Source organism: Calonectris borealis, chromosome 17 (genome assembly GCF_964195595.1).
Source record: "Calonectris borealis chromosome 17, bCalBor7.hap1.2, whole genome shotgun sequence".
Lineage (NCBI taxonomy): Eukaryota > Metazoa > Chordata > Aves > Procellariiformes > Procellariidae > Calonectris > Calonectris borealis.
In genome coordinates, this window is record NC_134328.1 from 17,122,280 (window position 1) to 17,148,326 (window position 26,047).

A 26,047-nucleotide genomic window follows, 5' to 3' on the forward strand; every position below is an offset into this window, starting at 1 on the left:
CGCATGGGGCCGGGGCCGCGTGTTCCCAGGCGGCGGCGGGAACCGAGGCGGGCGATGGGCCCGGCCACGCTGCGTGGGAACCAGACGGCCCCTGGGCACGGCTGCGGCGCTCGCTTCCTCCCACGCCCCCGGGGACCGCGCGAAGGAGGGGGCTGAGGTCAGCCGCGCTCGCCGCCGGCCACTCCGGAGACGCCAGCATGATGTAGGCACTCAAATATTGTTTTCCACTGGGGAGGGAAAAAAGAAAAGGGGAAAAAGAGAGGCCCAGGGCTGAGTGGCCGTCCCTGATGACGAAGGGCGGCCCCCCCCCCCCCTGCCCAGGGCTGGGATGTGGCCACGGCTCGGCAGCGGCAGTCTGGGGGCTGATAGCGGAGTTGACGCGGCCGTGGTGCTCCCGGTCCCTGAGTGACGCCAGCGCCGTCCCTCGGTGCCAGTGCAGCCCCCGCAGAGACCCCCGGGACTGGCCAAGCTGGGGTCCCGCTAGCCTTGGGGGGCCGGGGGGCTCTGCCACAAACCCGCTCCCCACAGCAGCGTGGAGAGCCCCCGCCAGCCCAGCATCTTCCCCCCCGGCCCTGGGGCTGGCTGTGTCGTGGGGTCCGGGCATTGCTGCTCCTGCGGTCCCCCCTCTCCCAGCCTGGGGAGGGCAGGATGGGGGCGCAGGCACGGGCACGGGCACAGCCCCCCGCTTTGCCAGCATCACTCTGGCCCCACTCCAGCGCTGCGGAGACGCTGGCCTGGGTGTCCCGGCGGTGCGTGGGAAGGGGCTGGCAGCCAGGTCCCAGCCCGGGGCTCTGTGGGGACCCCTGCCTGCCCCAGTGCCCGCCAGCCCGGCCAGCTGGGGCAGGCCCCCGTGCCCAGCCTGGTGCCGGCAGCGGTGACTCAGCCGGTGCCTCCTCACCGGCAGCCGCCCGGCGTGATTCAGGTCGCAGGAATCCACTTTCCCCGGCCGTTCCCATCGCAGCCGCAGCCCCGGGCACAGCCCGGCTCTGGGGGGTGCCCTGGCCTTGGGGTGTCTGCAGGGACCAGGCATCGGCACAGCCCTGAGAAGGGACGGAGGGGGGAGGGAGCCCTGTCCCCCCCAGAGCAGAGCCCCCCACACCGTGCCACCACCCCCCGCTCCTCCCCGGTGTCTCTCTGGGGCCACGCGGGTGCATGAGCGGGGCCACGCGCCAAGGCTGGTGCTGGTTGTGCCATGGGTGGCACCCGGGGCGAAGCTGGGCACTTTCAGCAGTCCCAGGCGCAGGGAGGCGGCAGTGGGGCTCCGCGGGGGCTCGCTCCTGCCGCAGTGCGTCCCCCTGCCCCTCACGGATGAGGTTCCCTCCTGCTACCCCAGGACGGGGCTTTGGGGGCTCCTGGTCCCGTGTTGCGGCAGGACCTTGTCCCCAGCCTCTCCCAGGGACACAGGACCTGGACGCGGGTGCCCTGACCCAGGCCACGCGCTGTCCCCTCGCGGCCTCACCGTCCAGCTGGTGATCGCCGATGGAGGGGCCTGTGGGGATGAGGGCTGTGCTGGGTGGCCTCGGGGACGCATGTCCCCCAGCCAGCGCCTGGGCTGGGGCAGAGGGTCCCCAGCTCGCCCCTGCCCGCTGCCCACCCCGAGCGGGGCGCAGAGACCACAGAGGCAGCGTTGGGGAATGTGCTTTATTCGGTGCCGGGGCTGGGGGTGTCCCGGGGTGGGCCAGTCCCTCACTCGAAGAAGAACATGCCGGGTGTCCGGTAGAGGCAGGGGGGCAGCCCCAGGGGGTAGCCGTTGCCCCCCTGCAGTGGGATCGTGCCCCCATGCCCCCACGGCTCCTTCTGCTCACCCGCCCGTGGCCCCGCGGCCCCAAAAGGTGGCTGGCGGGGGGCGGCGGGGGCCGGGGGGGCTGCGGCCAGGAGATGCTCCAGCGCCGCGCCGCACGGCCGCTCCTTCACGCAGAAGCTCAGCGCCTGCACCCGGCACTGGTAGCTGCCACCCAGCGCCTCAGGCCCTGACCGGCCGAAGGAGCCAAAAACGGGCAGGGGGGGCTGCGCATAGCCCTCCCCCTCCAGGAAGCAGGACGGGGGGGGCTTGCCCGTGCCCAGGAGGGTGCCAGGGAAGGCAGGGGGCACCTGCCCAAAGGGCTGGCCCAGCCCCAGCCCGGGGGCGGCCGGCTCCTCACCCTCCAGCTGCCCCGGGGGGGTGGCTGGGGGGGCCGGGGAGTCCTGGGGGGGGTCCCTGGGCTGGGCGGGCAGCAGGGCGGGCAGCAGGGCAGGGTGCGGCGCCGGGCGCTCGCTGGGCAGCGGGTACTGACCTGGCCGGGGCAGCTGCAGCGCCGCCGGGAGCCCCCCGAAGACAGTCTCCTTGGGCGGGCGGCTCTCCGGGGGGGCGAAGAACGGCCCCTTGGGCTGCGGCGTGTCCGGCAGGTACAGGCAGGGCTGCCTGGCCTTGGGCAGCTGCCGCCGGGTGCAGGGCTCAGTGCACCCCGGCACCCCAGCACCCTCGGGCAGCGTGGCGGGGCTCGGCAGGTGCCCCGTGGCGTAGCCCCCCTCCGCCTTCCCCTCCTCGGGCAGTGGGGCGGCGGGTGGCCCCCGTGCCCGGTGCCTGGGGGGCTTCCCACGCCCCTCGTCCCCCTCGGTGCCTGGCGCGTCCCGGAGGCCCCTCTTCCTGGTGAAGCGCCGGCGGCGCCGCAAGAAACTGCCGTTCTCAAACATGTTGTAGCAGTCGGGGTCGAGCGTCCAGTAGTTGCCCTTGCCCGGCTTCTTGTCGTCGCGGGGCACCTTGACGAAGCACTCGTTAAGGGAGAGGTTGTGGCGGATGCTGTTCTGCCAGCCCTGCTTGTTCTCGCGGTAGAAGGTGAAGCGGCCCATGATGTAGCGGTAGATGCCGCTGAGCGTGATGCGCTTCTCGGGCGCGCTCTGGATGGCCATGGTGATGAGGGCGATGTAGCTGTAGGGTGGCTTGGTGGCCTCGGGGCCGGTGGGTGGCGGGGGGCCGGGGAAGGGGCCGCCGGCCGGCTCGGGGGCCGGCGGGCTGCGCAGTGCCGTGTCGCCGACGGGGAGGTCCGGCTGCATCGTCCTGGCCAGCCGCAGCCCTCCCGCGCCACCGCCGCTCCCGCTCTGCAGCACGGCCCCGGCACGGCCCGTTAAAACCCGCCGGCAGCCCAGCCTCCCGCGCCCGGCCGGCGAGGGGGCGGCGGGCCCCTCCTCTCCGGGGCCGCCCAGGGCGGAGCGGGGCTCCACCGTCCAGTGCTGGTCCCTGCGGACGGACGGACAGACGCGCCGCCAAGGCTTGCGGCCAGCAGCCAGCGGCCCCAGGGCTGGCACAGCCCTGGCCTCCCCGGGGCAGAGGCAGGCAGCGCTGGCCTCGGCCGAGCCCCGGGCACGGCCCCCGGCTCCCCCAGCCCCTCTTCCCACGGGAGGTTCCCACGACCTGGGTCTCATCCTGCCCTGCCCACAGTGCGCAGCCGGGCCCCAGCCAGGGATGGCGGGGGCTGAGCGGGTGCTGCTGGTGGGGCACGGGCTGCTGCCAGCCCTCAGCTGCCCACCCGCCTCCTGCCCACCCCAGTGCCCTGGCCCCCGCTCCCAGCCTGGGGTTGTGCCGGATCCTGTGCACCGTGCCGGATCCCTGCTCCCTGCCAGGTCCCCGCACCGTGCCCAGCCAGGACATTGCCTCCAGGGTGCAGCACAGCCCCCACCTCCCAGGAGGGCCCCTCACTCCACTCACCAGGGGAAACTGAGGCACAGGCAGTGAGTGCCTTTGGGACAGGCTCCTGCATTGCCGGGTCGGCAGAGCAGCTAACGGGCACCTCACCACTGCCCGCACCCCCTGCTGAGGGCCAGGACCTGGGGCAGGATAGGTCTTGAGCCAGTGCAGGGGTGGGGGGGTCGGCTCCTGCTGTCCCCCGCAGCTGGGGCTGAGCTGACTTTGCCCACAGCATGAGGCTCTGCCTGGGCTCGGCTCCCACAGCCGCCCGTGCCCCCCTCGGACCGGCACCAGCCCCCCGCACCGGAGCCAGCAGGACCGAAACACAACCTTTATTTCTGAGGTTCACGAACAGCAAGTCCCAGCGGCGCAAGGTGCAAGGATGGAGCTGGCTCTGCCCTGGCTCACCAAACAAGCACACAGCAAATCCCACCCAGGCAGGCTCCCGGCGGCTCCCGGGGAATAAATACAGTGATCTGCGTGGGGGTGGCAGCCGTCCACCCACCCTGGCCAGCATCCACCCACGTCCGGCCCCGCAGCACTGAGTGCCCTGCCCACGCCGGCTCAGGGACCGTGGCCGGAGCGGGGCCGTGGGGCGGCAGAGCATCCTGCTCTGAGGCTTTGTCGCGACTGGGCTCTCCTCCCGCCCGCCCGCGCTCAGGGCTGGCAGAGCTGTTTGAGGACACGGATAATGTGGCTGGAGGCGCCGGGGGTGCAGGGCTGGGGGGAGTCACGGAGCGGCGTCGGTCCCATGCGCTGGGCGTGATGGAAGAGCTCCCGCGCAAACACCGGCTCCACCTGCGGAGGCACAGAGCTGACGGAGGACGGGCGCAGGTCTGTGTGCCCCCAAGACCGCGATGGCCCCAGCACCCGGCTCGGGGATGCTGCGAGCGCCAGCGTACTCACGTGGGCCATGATAAGCTTTTGGAAGTGGTGCCTGGCGCTGGTGGGGTACTCCTCCCCGAAGCACAGGTGGATCTGGTACTGCGGCGTGGGCTGCCCGTGGCTCAGGTACCCCCGCAGCTCTGCAAGACACAGGCCCTGTCAGGGGACACGGGGTCCCCACAGCCCCACAGCCCAGAGCAGCCTGGGGCAGGACCTGTTCCCGAGGGGATCGGGGGCTCCCGGGGCAGGGGCCGGTAGAGCCATGTGCCCGGCGCAGCGGGCGGGCACTTACGCTGCAGGAACTGCTGCGTGTCCAGCAGCTTGTAGGTCTTCTCCCTCTCCAGCTTGTTGGGCCAGTCCCTGTGCGGGGCCAGTGGCCCATTCCAGTACACCCTGCCCTGGCACTGACGCTTCATGAAGACCCCCTCGGGCGCTACCCACAGCAGCACGCCACGCTCCAGGTGGGGCAGGAGCCGCTCCAGCACATCGGTCATGCCGGCCGCCCGGCCGCTGCCGCCGAGCACCTGCGGCGGGGGGAACTCGATCTGCTCCATGCAGGAGGGGCCGTAGAGGTGCTCGCTGTCGGCCAGCACGGTGCGGGAGGTGATGCGGCAGCCCTCGGCCGTGCGGGTGGTGACCTCCTTCACCAGCACGTCGCAGTAGTAGAGGCGGACGTGGAGCCAGCAGTCTGGGGCAAGGGGAGGGTCAGCTCATGGGCAGCCTGTTCCGGGGGGGCTGCCCAGGGCACTGCCCGGCCAGCGAGGCTCCTACCTGAGTGGTTGACGTCCTCCACGGGGAGGTAGGACGGGGGTCCGGGGAGGAGGTGGCCGTGAGTCGGGTTCCAGCCGTAGAAGACTCCCCTCACGTGGTACCCTGGGCCAGGGCAGAGACGAGGTGGTAAAGGGACACGGGCAGCTGTCCCTGAGGGCTCCTGGGTGCTGTCCTGGCCCCAGGCCCTGGGCCAGGCGGGCAGCAGGGTCCTTCCCACCACTGCTGCTCATTACTGGGCCTCGTTAAAGCCCCTAAGTGCATGATCAAGTGGCTTCGCTGGGGCAGGGAGGGAGCCCCCAGCCCCGGTCTCCATCCCCGCGGGCATTGTCTGCACAAGGGATGGGGTGCGGGGCTGCAAAGAGCGGGGTTGCTCCTGCCAGGCAGCACATGCTCCCTGCCCCCAGCCCCATCCCACTGCCAGGGACCCTCCTCACCTCGCTCGGCCGGGTGGGCAGAGAGCAGGGGCAGCGGAGACACGTGGCACGTCTCCATCGTGCCCTTCTGGCTTTCCTCCTCCAGACTCCCCGTGGCGCTGCCCTGGGGAGGAGAGCGGCTGCGGTGAGGGCTGAGCCGGCAGCGGGGGGCCCTGAGCCAGCTCCTGCCTCCGCCACAGACCCCGTGTGCCGGCAGATCCCCTGCCTGAGTCTGGCAGCTGCGTGGCACAGGGGACCCTCAGCGATGCTCAGGGGAGCCAGCTGCCCAGTGGGACAGACGCAGGCAGCATGCAGGCAGGGGAGCAGCCAGCGGATGAGGGGGGATTTGGGGCTCCCACCTTCTCCAGCCCGCAGGCAGCTCCTGCGGCAGACGGCACGGGGCGGGGGGCTGGCTCACCTGCGGATCCTCGCTGGCTGGGGACTGCGCATCACCGTCCTTCTCTGCGGAGAGCAAGGAAAACCCACTGAGCCCCCAGCCAACGGCAGGAACAGCCCCTGGGAAGGTGCCTGGCTGCCCAGGACACCCAGAGAGGAAGAGGAGTGGGGAGGAAGGGTGATATCTATAGGACACGGGGCTTGTACAGGCACGGTGCAGGCATCAGCCCCAAGTCTGGCACAGGAGGAGGGATGGCAGGGACGTACCTGCGTCCTGGGCACCGTCGGACACGATCTGGTACACCTTGTAGGGCTCGGAGATGTCCAGCTGGCTCCGCTCGGGCACCTCCTGGAAGTCGGTGCTCTTGTTGAGGGCGCAGCGGAGACGCGTCTTCCAGGTGGAGGGGTCGGCCTTGTCTGTCCCCTCGTGGTACTTCCCCTTGTAGACGGCCCAAGCCTGCCGGGCAGAGGGTGCCCTGCGCTGCGGGGGCTGCCCGCGTCCCGGCCCCCCGGTGCAGGGGAGTCCACAGGATGTGAGTCCACCGGGGCTGGGGGGGGCAGCGGGAAGCTGGGGCTGTGCGCCCTGGGGGGCTGCGGGGAGCTGGATGGTGGGGGTCCCGGGAGAGTGCACGGAGCTGGGCAATGGGGAGCTCTGGGTTGTGCATGGAGCTGGGCAGGGGGTCCCGGGAGAGCGCACGGAGCCAGGTGGGGGATCTCAGTGGTGTGCATGGAGCCGGGTGGGGGGTCCCGGGAGAGAGCACGGAGCCAGGCAATGGGGAGCTTCGGGGGTGCACATGGAGCCGGGTAGGGGGTCCTAGGGGTGCTCACAGAGCCAGGCAGGGGGTTCCGGGGGAGTGCCCAGAGCCGGGCAATGGGGATCCCCGGGCGTGCGCACGGAGCCGGGCAACGGGGAGCCCCGGGGGCGCGCACGGAGCTGGGTGGGGAGTCCCGGGGATGCTCCCGGAGCCGAGGGGGGTCCTGGGGAGCCAGGGGTACCTTGAAGAGCGCGGCGTCCTGCTGCTGCCGGTAGTCCTGCTTGGCCGCGTGCTTCCAGGGGATGCGGAAGAGCGTCCGGTGCCGGTTCTCCCAGCGCAGCCCCGGGTACCGGCCGCTGTCGATCTGCGCGATCAGCCACTCCTTCAGCCGCATGGGCGACCCCGGCTCCGCCATCGCGGCCCCGTGCCCGGGCCGGCCCCGCCGCCCCCAGGGAACGTGTCGGGGCGACGAAAGCGAAAGCGCGGCTCCGGCTTTCACTTTCCCTTTCCCGCCCCACGCCGCCGGCTCTGGCTGCGCCGCCAGCCCGGCGGGGGGGACGGGGCAGCCCCCGGGAGAGCGGACAGGCACCCCACACCCACGGGAGAGGGGGCAGAGCCACCCACGGGAGAGGGGACAGGGCAACCCGCGGGAGAGGGGATAGGGCCACCCGCGGGAGAGGGGACAGGCACCTCACACCCACGGGAGAGGGGAAAGGGCAGCCCACAGGAAAGGGGATGGCACAGCCTACGGGAGAGGGAACAGGGCAATCCGCAGGAGAGGGGACAGGGCAGCCCACAGCAGTGGGGACAAGGACACCCACGGGAGAAGGGACAGGGCACCAGAAAGCATAGGGGACGCCCCTGCACCCCTGCACCCCCCAAGTGCCTCCCTTCAGACTTTCAGGACTCCTACACGCTCCCCACAGAGGGCAAGGGACTCTGCTCCCCCGTCCTCCTGCTTTGGGGACCAGGACACCTTCCTGCCCTGGCGGCCGTGTCCGGGGTGTGGGGACATCTCAGCCCACGGGTGTGGGGACCTGCGGGAACAGGCATGGGGTTTCCAGGCTGGTGTGAGCAGTGACGTTGCTCCATCTCTCAAATTTCTCCTCCGCTCTAACACTCACATCTGCCTCGTGGGGCTCCGGGTGCTGAGTCGAATGGGAACCGGGTGGGAAGGGCTGAGATGAGCTGTGCCAAGGGCTGCCGGGGGCCAGCGAGGCAGCCTGACTCATCCCGCGCCCGCTCCGGTTCCCTGCTGGCCCCGGGGTTCCTGGCAGAAGCTGTCCCTGCAGAAGAGACGCGGCACCCGTGGTCACGACGCTTCTGGGCACTGGCATTCCCATGCCTTGGGAAATGGCTTCCCGCGCCTGCGCTGCTCTGTGGGCAGGTGGGTGCATGTGTTGGTGCTCACATGGGTGAGATGGGTGTCGGTGTTGGGAGACGGCTGGGCTCAGCGCAGGCTCCCAGACAACCCCTTCATCTGGCTCCTGAGCATCCTTCCTCAATGCCGCTGCTGCCGGAGGGTCTGTCCCTCCCTTCAGCGAGGAGCCTGGCTCAGCCGTCCTTTCAGGGAGAAGGGATTTCACCTCGCGTAGGACACGGATGGAGCTGGCTGGTGCCTTGCAAAGGGCCGTGCTGGAGCAGGGCTGGCAGCGTGCCCCCTGCCCACCCCAGCAGCAAGGCATGGGCCGGGTGGGCTTTGCCCTCTGGGCTCACTGGGCTGCCCTGGCGTGACATTGGTGTCGGCTCCTCCATCACAGCTGCAGAGCCGCGTGTCGCTGTGCGGGGAAACCCGGCTCCTCCGCCCGGCCCACAGCCTGGCAGGTCTCCTTCCGCAGCCCGCTGGGTTTCCTTTCCAGCTCTGAGTCAGAGAAAGTCACCTCTGGCGGGGAGGGGAGGCGAGGCTCCGGGGAGCTGGCGGGTTGCTCGGGGCTGCAAAGCCTCGAAATGAATAAGCAGCGACACAGCGCCCGGCCCCGGGCTTTCCCACAGGGTGTGGGGACAGGGGCATGGCCGCGTGGCACCAAGGGCACACGGGGCGACACAGGGGTGTATGAGCCAGCCACGCTGGCAGGGGTTTGCTCTCCTTACTGAGCCTGTCCCTGGCCCCTTTGCCGCAGAGCAAAGCCTGCCCGCCCTGCCTGCGCCAGCTTGGGGTGCGGGGCCGTGGCTAACCCCGGGTCTGCCTGCAGCGCGGCTCTCCCTGCCTGGGAGGAGGAGGAGGTGGCAACACCAGCGCTGCAGCTCTGAGCGCCGGGAGCTGGCGGAGTCCTGGTTTGGGCAGGGGGAGAGGGGCGGCAGGTAGGACCCCCCAGCCTAGCCAGCACTGGGCCGTGCTCGCCCTCACCCTGGCAGCCCGCAGCCATCCCACTCGGTGCTGCCGTGGCCGGCCTGGCATGCAGCCGCGCTCGGGGCGGCGCAGGAAGCCACTCTGCTCCCCGCACCGTGCCAGCGAGGAGGGGATTTCCAGCCGGCTGCAACTCTGCCGGGGCTGTGCCCTGGCCCCCCCTGCACCCCCCGTCCAAGCAATCTGATCTGGGGGCCGTGTTTCGGGAAAAGGTCCCAGGACTGACCGACGGAGGGTCTGCATCTCCCCTTTCTGCTTTGGGAAGTGGGACAAAGGCAAGGGATCATTGCACTGCCTCTCTCAATGGCTTGCACAATTACATCCAAGGCCGGGAGATAATCGTAGCCGCTGGCTTGTTAGCCAGTCCCAGCCCAACAGGATAAGCCTTTATCAGCCAGGGATTTCATCTTGTGTGACAGCCACGCGGTGATGCGCACGACCCGCGGGATCTAATTACCCCAGCATCAGCGAAGATGCTCGGGAGCCGGTTTCCCCACTGTGCTGCTCCCTGCGCAGGGAAGGCAAAGCTGCTTAACCCTTAAACTTTTCATGCCGAAATGGGCTTCAAAAGGAGTCAAACATTAACTTGCAGCTAACCCTGCCCTTGCCTGGGTTTTTCCAGTTATGTAAACCAGATCTGCCAAAATAAATACACTTTGCTGTGCTGTGGAGCTGGGCTGGAGGTGCCATTGCTCAGTGTTCGGTCTCGCCGTGGGTTTACAGCATGAACAGGGAAACCCTGGGTGTAACTGCCTCTGCCCAGCGTGTCCCGGCGTGGAGCTGATGGGAGGGTGCAGCCGTGCAGGAGGCACACGTCCATCCCGGGTGCGTGGTCCTGGGGCGTGGGGCCACCACCTTGCTGGGTGCTGGGGGACCAAAGGGTGCTAGAGTGCCCTGGCCGGGGGCAAGGGAGCCTGGCAGGAGCTGGGAGGAGAGGGGGACCCCACAGCGGAGGGTGCAGGAGCAGCGGAGGATGATGCACCCCTGGTTACTCTGTGGGCTCAGCGTCTATCCAGCGAGGCGGGAGTTGGGCTCCCAGCCTGCCTGGGTCACCCCAAGGCAGCACCCAGCCCGGCAGGTGCTGGCAGCAAGGAGGAGCCACGGCCCTGAAGCTCTGCAGAGGTGAAACAGGAGCGGGTGTGCGGGTCCTGCCAAGGGGGTGCTTACACAGGAACCCCCGGGCTCCCAGGAGCTGCAGCACCCTCGTAAATTACCCTCATGTAAACAAGAGGGGAGGCTTAGGGTGCCAAAAGGTGGAGCATGGCACGGCACGCCAGCTGGGGCGGTGGGTATAACGCCATCTCAGCCACCAGCCCCTCCTGCCCCTGCCGCTCCGTGCACCCCTTGCAGCACCCGCGGCACGCACGGCCCCGCGCTGCCCGAGCACCGACACAGCGGGTGTCGAGGGACCCTCGGGACGCCCAGCCAGCTGCTCATCTTCAGCCACAGCCACCACACAGGGGTGAACGAGCGATTATTAATTACTGATGGGCTTGCCCTGTCCCATGCTGCTGTCTCCTGGAGGCAGCCAGGGCAGAGGCAGTCCCTGCTTCCCGGGAAGTTCCTTCACTCTGGGACGCCATGCCTGAGCGTCACACGCAGAGCTGGAAACCTCCCTGCAGGCACCTGTCCCTGTCCCTATCTCTGTCTGGCTCCTGGGGGACACCCTCCCTCGTGGGCAAGGGGTGGCAGGGACGAGGGGAACCCCAGAAACACGCTCTGGCTCCAGCAGGGGAGATGCTGATGACCCAGCTGGGCCTCCCCAGCATCTTCCCCACCTGGGACTCTGCCCGGGAAAGGTATAAATAGGGCAGGTCTGGGGAGGAGCTGTGGCTTGTGCTGCTCAGCTGGTGCCAGGCTCCCAGCAGGCTCCTGGACCCCGTGAGTGGAGAGAATGCAGTGAAACAGGCTCCACGTGAGTGCCCGACCTCTCCTGGAGCAGACCCTGTCCCCACAGAGCGCCCTGCCGCGGCACCCGGGTTTCTGGCCTCTCTTGTAACCTCCCTGCAAGGCAGCAGGGTGGTCTCCTGTCCAGGCGTGCCGGTGTCCCCAGCCCGCTCCTTCCCCACTCCTCCCTGGGCTGCAGAGCGGCCAGCAGCAGCCTCCAGACCTGCCCCACGCCGGGACCTTCCTCCTCAGCGTCCCCCTTCTCATCCGGCCGTCGCAGGGGAGTCAGACTGCGCCCCAGGCAGACCGTGGAGAATAGGTGTTTATTACTGGGGGGACATGGAAAGTCTTTAAGCAAAATGGCTTAAGGCTCTGCTTTAGTGAGGTCTGGCCAGGTTAAATGCTTAGTTCCCACCTTTTAAAGATTGTGCCCTGGGGTGGGTGGGAATGGGGTGCAATGGACTCCTAAAGCTACAGTGCTCGCTCAGGGCTTGTGCTTGGCTGGGCTGGAGCTGGACCCTTGCCTGGGAGCCAGTGCAGTGGCATTACCTGCTAATGCACCCGTGTGTCCCTGCTCCGCAGCTGCCTCGGCTCTGGGAACTTGTGCTGCTGGTGGGAAAATCACTCCGAGGGGAGCGCCGGCTCTCCGGCACCCTGTGCACCCCGAGGCCCGTGCAGCAGGTACCCAAGTGCTAAGGCTGCTGCCGGCATCACCTGGGTGCTGGCCCTGCGGCAGGAGAGACCCCCTCTGTCGCTCTGCCTCAAGCAGGAGCCCGCGGTGACCTGGGGGCAGAGACCTGCGCCTTTCACCAGGCATCCCCAATACGTCGGATGCGAAGCGGCTGAGCCCACCGAGCGCTGCAGAGCCCGGCAGTGCACGCGAATCCCTCCCCGACAGCTGAGAGCCAGGACAGAGGATGGCACGCTCACACCCCAGAAGAGAGGAAGGAGCTGGGCTTGGCGCGGCTCCCCTGCACAGTGCTCCCCCGGCCCGCTGTGCTGCGGCTCCTTCGTCTCTCCCAGGCTGATGGGTGACTCTCTCTGCTCTCCCTCGGCTGGGGTCACTTCAGACAAGCCGGGATGCAGGAGAACGTCCTCTTCACCCGCAGTAGGAAGGGGGTCGTGCTCCTGATGTCTCTGGCTCTTGGGATCAGTCCTTGCAGAGCTCCCTCCGTCCTGGATGGTCCTCCTCTCCCCGCTGGCAGCAAGGCCTTTATTTCTTCCTCGTCATTGAAAGGGGATGTCCCATACCTCTGCTTCAGGTGCCTGCGGACCTGGGGAAGGAGGGAGAAGCAAACTAAGGTGCCTGTTTCCAAGGGCAAGCCCAAGCCTGCCAGCAAGGGGAGCGGGGAAGCAAGCTGGTCCCCTGGGGACTTGTCCTTGCTCTGAGACCCGTGGGCAGCCTCAGCTGCGGAGCAGAGCACGGGTGGCAGAGGCTGGTCCCACCTTGCGGGCTGCGCCGCCGCCGAACTCAGCCAGCTGCTGCCTGAAGCCGGGGTTGGGGTTGGCGACAGGCCGGACGGTTCGGACGGCCTCCAGCACCTCCTGGCAGCTCAGCTCCGTGACGGCCATGACATAGGCGACGACCACGGTGGTACTGCGGGAGATGCCAGCAAGGCTGGCAAGGGAAAGGGCAGAAGGGCTGCTGTTGGCGGCACACCCTGACCCCACACTTGCCCCTTCTTCCACCCCTGTGCTTCAGCTATTTCGGTTCCTCTTCTCCGAGAACTTGCTCTCCGGGAGGCCTGAGTCCTTCCAAGGTCCTCTCCATCAGCGCCTATAAATACCCGCTCCTCCCCGGGGAAGTGAGAGCAGCGGCCGCTGCCTGGCTGCCTGCCCCAAACCCCGCTCTTCCCACTTGCTCAGCTGCAGCAAAAAGCTGCCCCATCTCCCGGGCTGCCTGGATCCCGCTGGGTTTGAGTCACAAGCCGCAGCCAAGGGTGGATCCTGGGTGGATCCATGGGCACGGAGCCCTCTGGCACAGGCTGGCTTTGATCAGGGGTCTGCAGCCAAAGCGGGGGGCTGGGGGCTGGATCTTCTCTACTGTGCTGGGGGGACATGGCATCAGGTAGGGGGAAAGAAGCGTTACCAGTGGACGAGGCAGTTCCCTCCGTGCAGGCGACACTGGTGGATAAAACTGATGCATTCTTTGAAGTGCCTCTTGCTAGCAGGAAAAATAAACCAGATAGAATAAGGACTTCAGGGGTGGAACAGGATTTTTGGGCTGCAGGCAGAGCAGCCTGGCATGTTTGAGGATGAAGCACTAACATAAACTACCCGTTGCTTTCCAGGCACTGCCACCAGCTGCTGAGACCTGAGCAGCTCAGTGCCGTTGTTTCCCAAGGGAAGGTGCATGGGCCAGCTCATGCTGTGCTGGGGACGGGAGCGGGTGCTGCTGTGCAGCGGTGCTGGGGACGTGTGGGGCTGACCGGCTGCCCTGGGACTCGTGTGACTTGGGCTGGGGCAGCGGGAGCTTGGCTGCTCACGCCTCCAGCCACACCAGTGCCCTCGGCCGGCCCCGCACCCTTCACCCGCTCTACCCGCTCCAGGCACCTCCCGGGGAGATGCTCGCTGCTCCTCTCCATCGGTGCTGCAGAGGGGCTGCCCCTCGCCTCGCCCCAGGGCCGGGACCCGCTCCCCAGCACTTACTGAGCTGGGATGCTGTCAGGGTCTAGAGGTGGTCCCCGGCAGCGGGGCATCGTGCCTCCAGCCTGCGGGTCGCTGCGCTTGAGGAGCTGGAGGCAGCACCTCAAGGGCTTGGGGTGCTGTGAGCCCTCACCCTGATCGCCCTGCAGACCCCAGCCCTCCCGCATGCCCCGAGCCAGCCCGGCCTCCCTGGGGTACTCACATATTGGCCTCGGGGGTGTCGGGCAAGGGGATGCGGAGGTAGGTGATGTCCTGGAAGACACAAAAGGAAGAGGAGAAACTCAGGCGCTGTGGTCAGGGTGTCATGCATGCTTGCAGCCACTCTGGCAGCGCCTTTGCTCCTTGCCCCAGTGCTGTCTGCGGGGCTTCGCTCCCCCAACACAGCATCCGTCTGCGTGGGGACAGGGCCACTCTCTCCCTTGGCAAGGGGAGGGCAGTGGGGGACATGGGGCTCGTGGGAGGGGGTGGGAAACAAGATGAGACTGGAGAGCTGGAAATAGTTTCCTGTTAGTGTTCAAGGCCAGGTTATAGTCACAAGATGGCCAGTTTCCCATGCCGGCGGGGGCTGCCCAGCTCCTCCGGGACCAGGGAGAGGCGTACGTGCTGTGGGATGCTCAGAGGGGGAAGGAAGATGCTGCAGCATGGAAGGAGCTGCAGAGATCTACACGGTGGTGTCGGGCGCGGGACCCTACCTGCAGCAAGGGCTGGGGAGATTCATGGATCGAAACGATGTGGGTGATCTTGTTCCGGTTTAGCTGCTCCAGGTCTTTGGCATCTAAAGGATAAAACTAGATATTAGTATGTATTCGTTTCTTATCCTTCTCTTCCCACAAGCGCATCTGCCGTGCTCCTGCAGACAGACAGCACGCAAAGCCTTGCTCCAGAGGATTGGCTGCATCACACCCCGTGCATGCAGCGGCGCATGCACGGGCAAATATGCAAACGCACCCTGGAAATCTGGAACACAAACCCCGTGATACCAAAGCAGAGACCTCCTCCCTGTGAAGGCACTTGACCTTGCTGCTCATGCTGGGGTGAGCATTCACACCTGCATGGAAAAACTCTCTCCTTTGCAAGCAGGCAGCTTCCCACCTGCCCGTATGTGTCCCCAGCTTGGGGAGGAGACGCACGCTCTGCCTGCACCTCCCCTGTGCAAACATGCACGTAGCAATGGGGCTTGCTGCAGCCTGAGGGATCTGCTTTATCTTGTGAACTATGGAAGTGGAGCAATTCCCATCAACCCTGCGTTTGGCTCACTCTGCCTGAGCTCCTCTTTAGCACTTGAGGGATCTGCGGAAAACACCTGAACAGCGACTTGCAGCACTCTGTGTGTACCCTCTCTGCAGCCGCATGCGCAGAAATTGGGTATCCTCAGCTGTCTGGGGCAATGACCTGCTTCTCGCTAATGCTTCAGCATCCCTGGCTGTGATCCTGGTCACTGGTCCAGCACAGCGGCTGTCACGCTGGGAGGGGAGCATGCTCGTCTTGCTGGCTGAGCAACTTCATAGCCGTCTCCCTTTCGTGCCACGACCAGCGGATGCTGCACGAGCTGCCAGGGAGGAGGACTAACATTTTCTTACTGGTCTCCATGGGTTTCTAAACGTTCACGTGGTGTAAAACCTTGGCTGGGGAATCCAGACCACGATGTGCTAACAGCATGATGTGAATTTTAATAGGAGTGAGTCTCGAGAGAGACGCTGCGCGGGTGAGCCGTGCCGTGTGTGTGTGGGGAGGGAGGTGGGGACCCTCGTGGGGACTCGCACAGCACCCGCTACCTCCCCACCCGCCTCGGGTGAGGGCAGTTAGTGACACCGGCATCAAGGCTTACAGTTGCTGGAAAAGCTTTCAGTTGGAGAAAATGTCTCTGTGAGCAGTCAGAGCTTAACGTAGCAGGCCCGAAATCTCTGTCGTCACCCTGGATTGCTCAGTAGAGCAATGCTTGGGTGGCATCAGGCCCAGACCCCATGTCGGTGGTTACTCGCAGGAACTCCTGTGATGAACCTGGGAGCCGGGTGCCCTTGCCCTTCTGCTCCCAACAAGCGGCAGCCCTCCCCAGTCCACCCCAAGGCGCTCCATGGGGTGCAGGGAGCACAGGGCTGCCCTGGCCTGGGCTGCTGCTCAGGCTCCAATGACATTTTCTTAGCAATTCACACCAGTGGTTTTAAACCTTCTCAGCACTTACAGCAGGAATCAAGCTGCCAAAAGAGGCGTTAGGGAGGCAGGAGCACTAATAAATGCTGGTTTGTCATGGCAGATGCCAGTACTTGGTCATGAATTGTCCCCTGACAATGAAAACCCCTTAAAATAGTGAGTTGGTGTGAGAAGGGGTGACTGCCTCTGGGAGAAATTCCCTCCTGAGGGTTGTCAGCCCACTCCTGCATCTCCTACAGCTGTAAAACTGGACTGCATCACCCCGAGCAGCTCTGGTCCCGCTCCCTCGCGCTGGTGCAGCACCATCAGCCCCTCTGCTCCTGGCATGGGGTCCACAGCAGCTAGGCACGTGGCACAGCCCACCGCGGCGGGTGAACCCCCACAGGACTTGGGGGTTTTGAAAGCAAAGCCCAGCTTGCCCTGTGCAGCCCTGCGTGCCCCCCTCCCTTCCCAGCCTGCCCAGCTCGCTGCCTCGCGCAGGGGAAGTGGGATGGCTGCAAGGGCTTCCCAGTCCCAGCCGACAGTGTCACCTCAGGGACAGGCTGCTGGGACCCTTCCTGGTGAGGCCACGGCCCCTCTCAGCCCCTTCCCCCCGTGTGTCCTGAGAGCTCAGGGCAGCCGTTAAATAAGGAAACCAAAGTGAAGGTAGAGGGTTTCTGCCTTGCGTTTCCCCCTGGTGCCTCCGCTCTCTCTGCTGCCAACACAAACCAAGCAGCAGAGCAGTGCATGTGGTGGGCGCTGGCAGGGCATCGGGCAGTGTTTGCAGCAGGGAGGCGTGAACATGGTGCAAGCAAGCGTGCTGCAGGGTTTGCACCGTGGTGTGTGAGGTTCGCACAGGAAAACGGCTCACTGCAGCTGAGGAAACCTTGGCATAGGAGGATGCAGCCTCAGTTAGCCCCTCTTCGCCGTCTCTGTCCATGCTACCCAGCTGGAAGGCTCAGCACATGCATCTGCTCGGGCCCGTGCTCCCCCCTCCCCAGGGGCAGCTGGGGACAGGCAGGGGAGGCAGGGGAAGGGGCTCTGCCAGCCAAGGGGTGTCCTGAGCTGGGCTCAAGCAAACTGGGATGATGGGGAGCAGGACGGGCTGGAGAGCAGCTCTCATCCACCAGCTAGAAAATGAGGCATCATGTGCTCACACGCCAGGAGAGCCCCCAAGCCTTCCCGCTGCGGCTGGACAAGCCCTGGAGAAGCCGAGTGCCCGTTGCTGACCCCCTGACACAGCCCACCCCAAAGCAGCACTGGCAGAAGGCACTGCGAGGGCACATGCCAGGGAGCTCCCTCGTGGCACCAAACCGTGGGCCGGGGCAAGCCCAGCTCCCCAGCTGGAGGACGTCTCTGCGGCGGCGGGGCTCCGCTTACCGATGAAGTTCCCAAGGTAGAGGCCGGGGAGGATCTGTGGGACACAAGGAGAAGTGGCAGCGTGAGCAGCGACCTCGTGCCGTGGTACCCACCATGCCAGGACCTGCTACGGGAAGCAGCGACCTCAGTCGGAAAGCTCTATCATTAATGTGACCGTCACCAGCCCTGGGGCAGGAGCGGTGCCGGTGCAGCTGACCATGGGCGCTCCTGGGGCTGCCACTGCTCTGGCATCCAGCACATGGGGCTGGATGCAGCCCTGGCACCCCAACCTGTGTAACCGTGCGGCGCTGCACCCTCGCGGGTGCTGGAAGTTGGCCACGGCTTTTTATTGCTCGTCTTGCTTATTATCAATAAATTCTTTATTGGGGCTTTTTATCTGAGCTCAGCAAGCTGCATACGCCTCCGTACAGCTTTGGACTCTACCCGTGGTCTGCAGAAGTCCTGCTGCTTGAGGGACGGGGAAGCACCAGGCATGGAGGAGCCTGGGGGGATGCAGTTGTCCCCCCCCAGCCCCAAGCTCTGCCCCCCTCACTGCACTGCAAAGAGCCCGTTTCTAACAGCCCAGAAACAGATTGCTCTGGACAGCATGTCTTCATCTTATCTTCCTTGTGAAATTCCACTTTTCATGATGAAAAGACAATTACTTGACAATGCCTCTATTAATTGCACTGCAGCTGCAGAAGCAGGATACCTCGCATCCCCTCTTAGCAGGAGCTATTTTATATTTTCCCTTTCTCCCAGCCTGGACATGGGGGCTCCCCAGGCTGTTCACCCCCGTCTCCAGCAGGTTCCCCTCCAGCTTCTCCCTGCTGCAATGTCTGGCACCCAGGACCTGGGCAAGCAGAAGTGATTTCTACCAGCACGGATGGGCTCGCACTTATCCCACTGCCCGCGTTTGGAAATGTTTCTTTTGGTCAAACAGCTTAAAGAGGGATTTTTTTATGATTCCTAAGATTTTAGATCAATTTTCTATGGACAGGGCGCCTTTAACTTGCAGCTGCAGCACTGAAATGAGCTGGTAGGAGAGCGTCAGTTAGCAAGGGCAGCTCCCAAGGGCAGCCACGAATAACGGCATGTTCCTGTCCCCAGGAACGTGTCTCCTGTCTACTCGCTGGAGAAAATGGAGCAGTACAGCTCCGTCTGCAGCACTGGGCACTTCCCCAGGTAATGAGCGGTTATGGGGCTGGGGAGGGGTGTTTAAAGCTTAGGAGCTGGAGATTCTTGCGGGAAGAAGGTGTCTCTGTTCACCTGTGACAAGGGGAAGCTCAAACGATCATAAAATAGCACCCGTCCCTCCGCCCAGTGATGCTGAGCCCCACGCCCAGTCCGGCCCCGCTGAGCAGGGGGTGCAGGACCACCGGGTTCGGGGTCGCACAGGGCTCCCTGTGTGTGCTCGGGAGCTGGTGCCTTGGTTTTAAAGGAGTTGGAAAAGGCTCCCCCCTCCCTTGGAGGGGCTCACTGTCACCCCTGCCCTCCGCACCCTCCGCGCGGCTGTCGGGACGAGCTACAGCTGCGGGCTGGCGCAGCGTCCCTGCCTGCTTCTCCTCCAATTTCGCTCTGCCGGCAGGTAAACAAGCTGCCTGACAGCCGAGCCTGTGCCGGATCCGGTGCCGGCAGGTGAAACGGCAGAGCGAGCCGCCAGGCAAGTCTCTCCCACCTCCAGCGCCGGGACAAGCTGCCCCAGCATGGCCGGCCCTGCAGAGCAGCCGCCCCAGTGCTCCCCGTTACCTGGCTCATGCCGTTTCCCATGGCCGGCAGCGGGCACCGCGGCGGGGGACGGGGCGAGGGTGTCCTTGTCCCCGATGCTGCCGTCCTCCCCGTCCCCAGGCGCGGCCGCCGTCCCCGCTCCGGACGCTCCCTGGTCGGGTTTCCGTCATGAAGAGCTTGGCTCCCGCGGGATCGCTGCCCGTGGCGGGCGGGCTCGTTCCCGGCGAGGCCGAGCCGGGGCAGGGGGTACCTCGGCTGCCGTCCTCCACCGCTCCTGCCGAGGCCTTTCCGGGACTGCTCCGGCACTGCCGTGCACCGGCTGCTGCTCTCGCCGGGAGCAGACAAAGGAGGAGAAACTCCCCCTCTGCGCCGTGGCGTGGGAGCGCGGGGGCCGCGCTGGCTGCTGCCTGTCGCCGCTGCCCGCCGCGGCCGCACAAGGCTGCAGTGTTGGGAGAAGAACAAAACCTTTGTCCCGCTCCATCAAGGAAGGTCTGTGCGGCCACGCGGCGAAGCACCCGGCGGCATAACCTCCCCTGCCTGCGCCATGCCTGCCCCTGCCTGCACCATGACCTCCCCTGCCTGCGCCATGCCTGCCCCTGCCTGCGCCATGACCTCCCCTGCCTGCGCCAAGCCCACCTCTGCCTGCGCCCGCCGCAGGGTGTGCGAGACCCCGGCCCCGCACAGCTCAGGGCCGCCCGCGGGCAGGCAGCGGTGCCCACCTGCACCACGCTGCGGGCAGGTTGCGCAGCGTCCCTGCCCTGCCCTGGGGGGTCTGCGCGGGGCTCCCGGGGGCTTTGCAGGGCAGCCGGGTGGGGCAGCGCCGGTGGGTGCCGTCAGCCAAGCACAGGGGTCCGGCGGGTGAGGGCTCACCCGCTGCCTGTCACCCCCAGCCCCCCGCTGTCCCACGGAGCAGCGTCCTGGGCTGGGTTTTAGACCTGTTCGCTGCCCCCCTCTGCCACCGCCCCCAGCGGCCGTGCGCACCTGGCTGGGCCCACTGGGGCGGGGGAAGTGCTGGTCCCCGTCCCTGCCCGGCAGCGGGACGGCGACAGAGCCAGAGCCAGGGGTCCGGGGACTTGGGGGCACGGGGGCGGGGGCACGGGGTAGGAGACCTGGGGACACAGGGTGGGATCAGAGGGGATGGGGGGACACGGGGTGCGGGGGGGCGGGAGCCCACAGGGTGGGACCGAGGGGACTGGGGGTGCTGAGGTGACCGGGACACGATGGGGACGCAGGCCCAGGGAGGGGGAGGTCTGAGGTGACCGGTCTGAGGCCTGGGGGAGCCAGGCCCGGGGGCCCCCGGGCCCGGGGGGGGTACGGGGGGGGGCACACCGCTGGGGGGCCAGGCCCGGGGCGGGGGGGGCACACCGGGGGTGGGATCAGGCCGGGAGGGGCCAGGCCGGGGTTCCGGTCCCGCGGACGCCCCCTGCCGCGCAGCGGCGCGGTTGCCATGGGGACGGGCCCGGGGACGGGCCCAGGCGCAGGCCCAGGCAGGCCCAGGCCCAGGCAGGCGCAGGCCCGGGCCCGGGCCCAGGCAGGCCGCCCGCCCGCACGGGAGCGCGGAGGTGGCGGCTGCAGCCGAAGGGGGATAACGGCCCGGAGCGGGGCGTCCGGCGCTGCGTCCCCGGCTCTTGCACATCCCCGAGGCAGCGTGTTAAACCCCGGACGCTCCCTGCGCAGGTGCAGGTGAGCCCAGCGCCAGCAGGGCCTCCTGCACCCGGGCCATGCGCTGTGTCCCGTCTGCCCAGCAAAAGGAGCTTTTGCCTTAAAACCACCTGAGGATGGTGCATTGCGATAGGGCCTCCGAAACGGCTGCGTTTCGGGGAGTCTCGTTTGTATCCGTGGGCAGGTTTAGTTGCAGCCTGGGAGGCCTGCCCCGTCCTCTCCGGGGTGTCGCTTCCACTGCAGCACGGCGGCTGCGCAGGATGCGTCCCTGCTCTGAGCCTTCACGCTCACCAGCATTGGCACGAATGGAGGCTGGGGGTAACACGGGGCCGTGACCTGCGGCGGTTCAGGAGCGGTGGGGCTGGGCTGCCGCGGCCCTGGGGGCTAAGCCTGCCTGCGGAGGCGGTTACAGCTGTGGGTCAGCGCTGCCTGTCCTGGGCAGGAGCGTGCTGACTGCTCAGGAAAGCTAGGTGAGAGATGGTAGAACATGGATTGTGAGACCTGCTCTGTTCTAGCTTCCCCCGTTCACGCAGAGATACAGAAAATCGAAATCGAGCCTTCTCCTCCACAAAGAAAAAGCAGCACTCAATGGTATCCATATTTATTTATTTTTCTCCTCAGAGTATGTGGTGCAGTTGATCCCCAGATGTCAGCAGAAACTTCTCAAGGGCAATTAAAGTGAGTCAGACTGTGGGAGCGTTTGTTGTGCTGAACCTTATATTTCTCTTTCTACTCAGCTGAGTCAGAAGAACTGCTTAGTGAAGAATCTGAAGAGGTTTCGGAAGCAGTTAGAAAGAGAAGCAGGAAAGCTTGAGGCAACAAAATGTGCCTTTATTCCAAAGACCTTCAAAATGCCTACTATTTCTTTGTGGAAGAATTTCACAAGAATCCTGGCATCGCTTGGATTCTGAAACCAGTAAGTATGTGCTCTCCCAAGGAAAGTGAGACAGAGATGAATGGATGCCTTCGTTCTGCAGAGGGAGAGGAAAATGTGCAGGAAATCCACAGGAAGAACTGGGCACAGCAGGGTGGCTAGGAGCAGCAGTGCTCCTGGCCAGTTTCCTGGTCAACACGTACTACCAAAACACTTCTTCTTTTGCAACAATTTATTTCAGCAGTCAAAAGACAGGTCAGTTTATTTGTAGAGCCAAAGTTAACTCTATGGTGAAGTTATAAAGTGCAGAGTTCTTTTGTGGAGGAACAGATTGTGCTCCCAGGGGTTCTCGCTGTGGGGTTACGGGCAAATTCATGCTCTGAAATCTTTCAGTTCAGCTGCAGGCGTGCAAGAAAGCATGTGTGTGTGCTGGGCAGCTATCTAACTGGGCTTCTGGTTAAGCAGCATTCTAGGGCAGCCCCTAAAGCTGGAGCTATGAAAACATGTTTGGTTTTAGGGAAGTCCCACTACATTGGGATGTCAGCCCGTGTAAGTCCAGCCAACTTACTGAGCGGACTGAGAATGTGAAGAGGTTATGGAAGACTGCATGAGCAGCCTGGAGCTGGTTGGCTGGCATTAGCTTCTCTCTGCTCTGCAGTTAGAGACCTGAAGTGTAGCCTCATGCTCTGAATCACATTTATCCCCCCAAACCTATAGCTACCTGGAGCTGTCCTGAACGCAGCAACTTCTACTTCAGCCAGTGTCCTGGGGACCAAGGAAAAATTGTGTTTCCTGTAGAAATTACGACAATACAACGTGATGCTGAGGAATGCCATGCTTCTGCCGGATGATTCAAGCCATTTAACATCATGAGTATTGTGCTGTGGTGCATAATTAAAAATACTGCGAGACCTGCGAGTGAGCAGTCGCTTTGCTTGGTGCAGCAGGTCTGGCGAGGAGGCTGGGGCAGGAGGGTTCGCCTTACCCTGTGAGTCAAGCCCGTGGGTAAGGGCACACTTGTGAGAAGTGAATGGGAGGTAATTATGCAAACTAACATGTGAATTACAGCCAGGAGGGTAGCAACTAGTGATTATCTAACTCTACAAAGGGGAATGTGTTAATTGACAACAAAAAACCTTATATTAAGCTGATTTTATGCCCACAACCTCAATTAACATGGTAAATAACCAGAACACAGTAAACAAGGATATATGAAAAGCCTGTGATTACTGAGATTATACCAACAACTTAAATGAAATAGTTTGTGGCTGACCTCAAAACTCACAGACAAGTAAAAATAAACTCTGTGTTACTCCGTCAGTCTGTGCTCTTGAGCAGCCCGGTGTTGTAACGTCTCAGGTTGCCTACTCCCGCACTCACATGCAGTAGTGGGCCAGGACGTGCGCAGTGCCACGTCCTGGGGCTGAGGAGTCTGGGCCTCCTTGGGAAGGTACCCTGGGGAGCCGTGCTTCTCGGGTGGCTTATCTGGGCCACTTGTCACCCACTTTTAATACATCGTGCAGCCTAGGCTGTCTTCAGGATTGTTCTGTTCTTGCTTGCCATAGTTCTCTGACGTCTTTCATGGCTTTCCTGTTTAATTAAGTTCTTCTATAATGTACACAAATTTAAAATGTGACTTAACAAAATTCCCGACAACATATGTTGCGTTACTTCTATTTCTGCAAGCACGTGACAGAGTTTGTTTATTCGGTGCTGTGGAACTTCCCCATAGGCTGGCTGCTGCTCTGCCCTTTCCTCCAGGAATCCTCCTAACACTTATGAATCTGGGCGTTTTGACTAGAGGGCTGTTGTTGGATCCCACTGCCCCCATGACCTTAGATAAATGTGCTTGCGTACAACAGTTGAGGAACCAGGTTACGCAGGGCTTCTACACTGAAATTCTGGGAAAGAGCGGGAAATGCTAACGTTAAAGCCAGTAACTCTGCTCTTCCATCTGTATGTTGGCAGGGCACAAGGGGAAGGAATCTTCCTGTTCCAAAAACTGAAGGATATCGTTGATTGAAGAAGGTGAGAATGGCTCTCTGTCTTCTCCTTGGGGAACATCCCAACAGGCATTTTGGTTTTTTTATCTTATTTCATCCTCTCCTTCTGCCGGTGTCTTGTTCTGTTCTCCTGTGCCTGTCTTGTGTAATGCTCCTTCACCGTTCCCCAGGTCAACAACAAAGTTTCCTACCGTGGCTTTTCCCAAATTGTCAGATACTTTAGCTGGGATCTGACTTCTTATACTTTGTGTGCATGTTTATATACAAACTTCTGATCTTAGGTAGCAATATCAGCAACTGGGTTATATTATATACTTCTCTGCACTTCATAGGTTGAAAGTTTGACTTGGGAGTTTATGTTCTAGTGACATCTGTAAGTGCAAACCACCATTATTATGCCAGAAATGGATTTCCTTGCCTTAACGCCCAGTTGCTCCTTTCGTCTTCCTCCAGTAAACCCACTGAAGGCCTGGTTGTACAGAGGTGGATTTGCTTGCTTTTCTAATACACGATTTACTCTGAATAACAGAGATGATCACTGTATCCACGCCTGTGTGTGCCATAAAGAAGGGTAAGAAAAGGAATGTACAATTCTACTGCTTGGTATTAGATGCATCAGATGAACTTTGTCACTTCTGACTCCTGCAAATACCTGCAGGATTCGGCTGTCCTGTCGCTGCCGCTGTCTCTCTCCTGTCTCTCCCCTGTCTTTTTTCATTGGAAAACTGGTGTCACCAGATCACTGGAAATGTCAGTTTGACAAATCAGCTAGGACCAAAGCTGAAATGTCAGTCCTGGTTTTATTGTTAGTGCTTGATGTTGGCAGCCTTTCTTCTTCCTCAGCTTCGCAGAACGTAAGGGCGGGGTGATTCATGGGAGAGAACTATTTGATTTCCTATATGTCACCCTTGCTACTGGATTGTGTTTGATAGCTTTCATTTGATTAACACATCTTCCCAAAAGGTATCCCACCTCAATTTGATGGCTTAGGAGACAGGAAAATCCATCACTTTTCTCCGTGAAAGTTCAGCAGAGTTCATGCTTGCTCTGAATGATCAAAAGCCTTTACAGAGTGAGGGTGCAGCAAGCTGCCTTGGGTGAAGGCGCGCTGAGGTTTGGAGACATGCTGACATGAAAAGCTTCGTGCCAGCCATGAGGCACAGAACTAGCTCAGGCCAGTCACTCTTTCATTTTCCAGATACCACTCTTGATTACTTCTGATTTTTAATTTTTTCCTGCAATTTTTAGTAAGATATCATCGTGCAGTATTGGATTTAAGCTTAGGTGGCTGAAGCTCAGGTGGCTGAAGCCTGTGATTACAGACAGGGAAGATAATTAATTGGCACTGGGGCAGGTGGGGACTGTTTAGAGTGAGAATTCCATATTTGCTTGTTCAGTCTGCTTGTCTTTGATCCTTATCTCTACTTCGTTCCAGATGTTCATCTCACAGATGCGGCAGTGCAAAAGGCTGCACCTGATGATGATCCCGGGAAGGTGAGGGATACGCACTGCCTGCAGACTATTCCCCCGCTGCCTGCCACTGGGGCTCTTTGGCAGATGCAGGCAAGCTGACCTCATCCTGCCAGCTGCCGTGCCGTGGACGTGTGCTGCAGCCACTTAACGGTGCTGCCTTCTCTCCTGATACCCATAAATGTGATTTCATTGATAGCAGCTTTAGGAGAGAGGCTGGGCGAGCACTCTGCTTTAATGTTGCTTTGCCGCTGTCTGTGCATCTATAAGGCTGATCTTTTTGACTTTAAAGCTAATAACGTTCTGGTTAGCGCTCTTCTGAGATGTAGATATCTTGTAGCTTAGCCCTTCGCTTCTGAGACCTCAGCGGTACACCAAGGCTGACATTGCTGCACACAGCTGTCACTGTTAAGCTTCCTCTCTCAAGAGGTGGCAGCTGAGAGAAAGAGAGAGGGAGGAAAAAAAACTTTAAATGGGATGTCAGATTCCTCATGAATCCGAGATGAGGGTCAATGTTTGGGAGTAATGGGAGGTGGTGTTGAATTTCCCATTTTATGGGCTGCTCCCTTCTATAGATCTCTCTTGTCTGTATGGAAAGGAGGGTCTTTGCAGTACCCTGGTAGAAGAGAAGATGTTGATTGCTGTTAGGGAACTTCTGATGGAGACCTGGGGACTTTTTTCCTATAGCTGTACAGTAGTCAAGCCTGAAGCGTTTAATTGCATTGTGGGGCTGGTGGCCCCTACCTTCTGGTCTCTGGTTTTTTACTGAGTTCTTGCTGGGCTGTGGAGACTATAGGGTGATGATTGAAAAAAAAATCTGGACTAAATGTGAGGTCATATGTTTGGAACAGCTTAGTATGGTTGTGTTTGGATGTCTCAGGGCTGCAAGGGGGTGATTCAGCAGCTTGGACAGCTCTTGACTGCCAAGCGTGGGGCAGGGTCGGCGGAAGTTCTGTGTGGATATGGACAACGCTTTCATCCACAGCCTCCAGAGTGCTCAGAAGGTGATTATCAGTGACAAACACTGCTTTGAGCTCTATGGCTGTGACATCCTGAT

General features: G+C 62.8%; 3 protein-coding genes and 1 long non-coding RNA gene across 7 annotated transcripts; 1 reads left to right on the top strand and 3 right to left on the bottom strand.

Annotated features, from left to right (window-relative positions):
• Positions 1–1,669: 1,669 nt before the first annotated feature.
• On the bottom strand, positions 1,670–3,033 carry FOXS1 (forkhead box S1). Its single transcript, XM_075166128.1, has one exon. It carries the CDS (start codon positions 3,031–3,033, stop codon positions 1,687–1,689), a length of 1,347 nt encoding a protein of 448 aa, XP_075022229.1. The 3' UTR covers positions 1,670–1,686.
• Positions 3,034–3,981: 948 nt separating this feature from the next.
• LOC142089847 (interferon regulatory factor 4-like) lies at positions 3,982–7,376 on the bottom strand. Its single transcript, XM_075166891.1, has 8 exons — positions 7,126–7,376; positions 6,397–6,586; positions 6,152–6,195; positions 5,755–5,857; positions 5,321–5,422; positions 4,842–5,237; positions 4,571–4,689; positions 3,982–4,462 (listed from the first exon to the last, which is right to left on the bottom strand). The coding sequence occupies exons 1-8, from the start codon at positions 7,297–7,299 to the stop codon at positions 4,322–4,324; spliced, it is 1,269 nt and encodes a 422-aa protein (XP_075022992.1). The 5' UTR covers positions 7,300–7,376; the 3' UTR covers positions 3,982–4,321.
• Positions 7,377–11,422: 4,046 nt separating this feature from the next.
• Positions 11,423–19,543, bottom strand: DUSP15 (dual specificity phosphatase 15). The gene is made up of 7 exons (XM_075166892.1): positions 19,003–19,543; positions 17,275–17,308; positions 14,457–14,539; positions 13,967–14,016; positions 13,208–13,282; positions 12,565–12,736; positions 11,423–12,392 (listed from the first exon to the last, which is right to left on the bottom strand). The coding sequence occupies exons 1-7, from the start codon at positions 19,021–19,023 to the stop codon at positions 12,180–12,182; spliced, it is 648 nt and encodes a 215-aa protein (XP_075022993.1). The 5' UTR covers positions 19,024–19,543; the 3' UTR covers positions 11,423–12,179.
• A 968-nt stretch (positions 19,544–20,511) lies between these two features.
• Positions 20,512–25,206, top strand: LOC142089853 (uncharacterized). Of its 4 annotated transcripts, none has more exons than XR_012676327.1 (5): positions 20,512–20,658; positions 21,381–21,559; positions 22,235–22,554; positions 23,486–23,545; positions 24,956–25,206. It is a non-coding gene; the product is annotated as an uncharacterized LOC142089853 (long non-coding RNA). The 4 variants fall into 4 exon arrangements; XR_012676328.1 differs by having other exon boundaries at positions 22,235–22,522; XR_012676326.1 differs by having other exon boundaries at positions 22,235–22,505.
• The last annotated feature ends 841 nt before the right edge of the window (positions 25,207–26,047 follow it).

Bases quoted from the DNA above. Each gene is read 5' to 3' on its own strand.
- FOXS1 (XM_075166128.1), bottom strand. From the start codon at position 3,033: ATGCAGCCGGACCTCCCCGTCGGCGACACGGCACTGCGCAGCCCGCCG.
- LOC142089847 (XM_075166891.1), bottom strand. From the start codon at position 7,299: ATGGCGGAGCCGGGGTCGCCCATGCGGCTGAAGGAGTGGCTGATCGCG. The intron at 6,196-6,396 runs GTACGTCCCTGC...TGCTCTCCGCAG, and splicing joins CGACGGTGCCCAGGACGCAG to AGAAGGACGGTGATGCGCAG. The intron at 4,463-4,570 runs GTGAGTACGCTG...GTGCCTCCGCAG, and splicing joins AAAAGCTTATCATGGCCCAC to GTGGAGCCGGTGTTTGCGCG.
- DUSP15 (XM_075166892.1), bottom strand. From the start codon at position 19,023: ATGGGAAACGGCATGAGCCAG. The intron at 14,017-14,456 runs GTAGGGTCCCGC...TGTGTCTTCCAG, and splicing joins CTCCCCAGCCCTTGCTGCAG to GACATCACCTACCTCCGCAT. The intron at 12,393-12,564 runs GTGGGACCAGCC...CTCCTTCCCCAG, and splicing joins GCGGCGGCGCAGCCCGCAAG to GTCCGCAGGCACCTGAAGCA.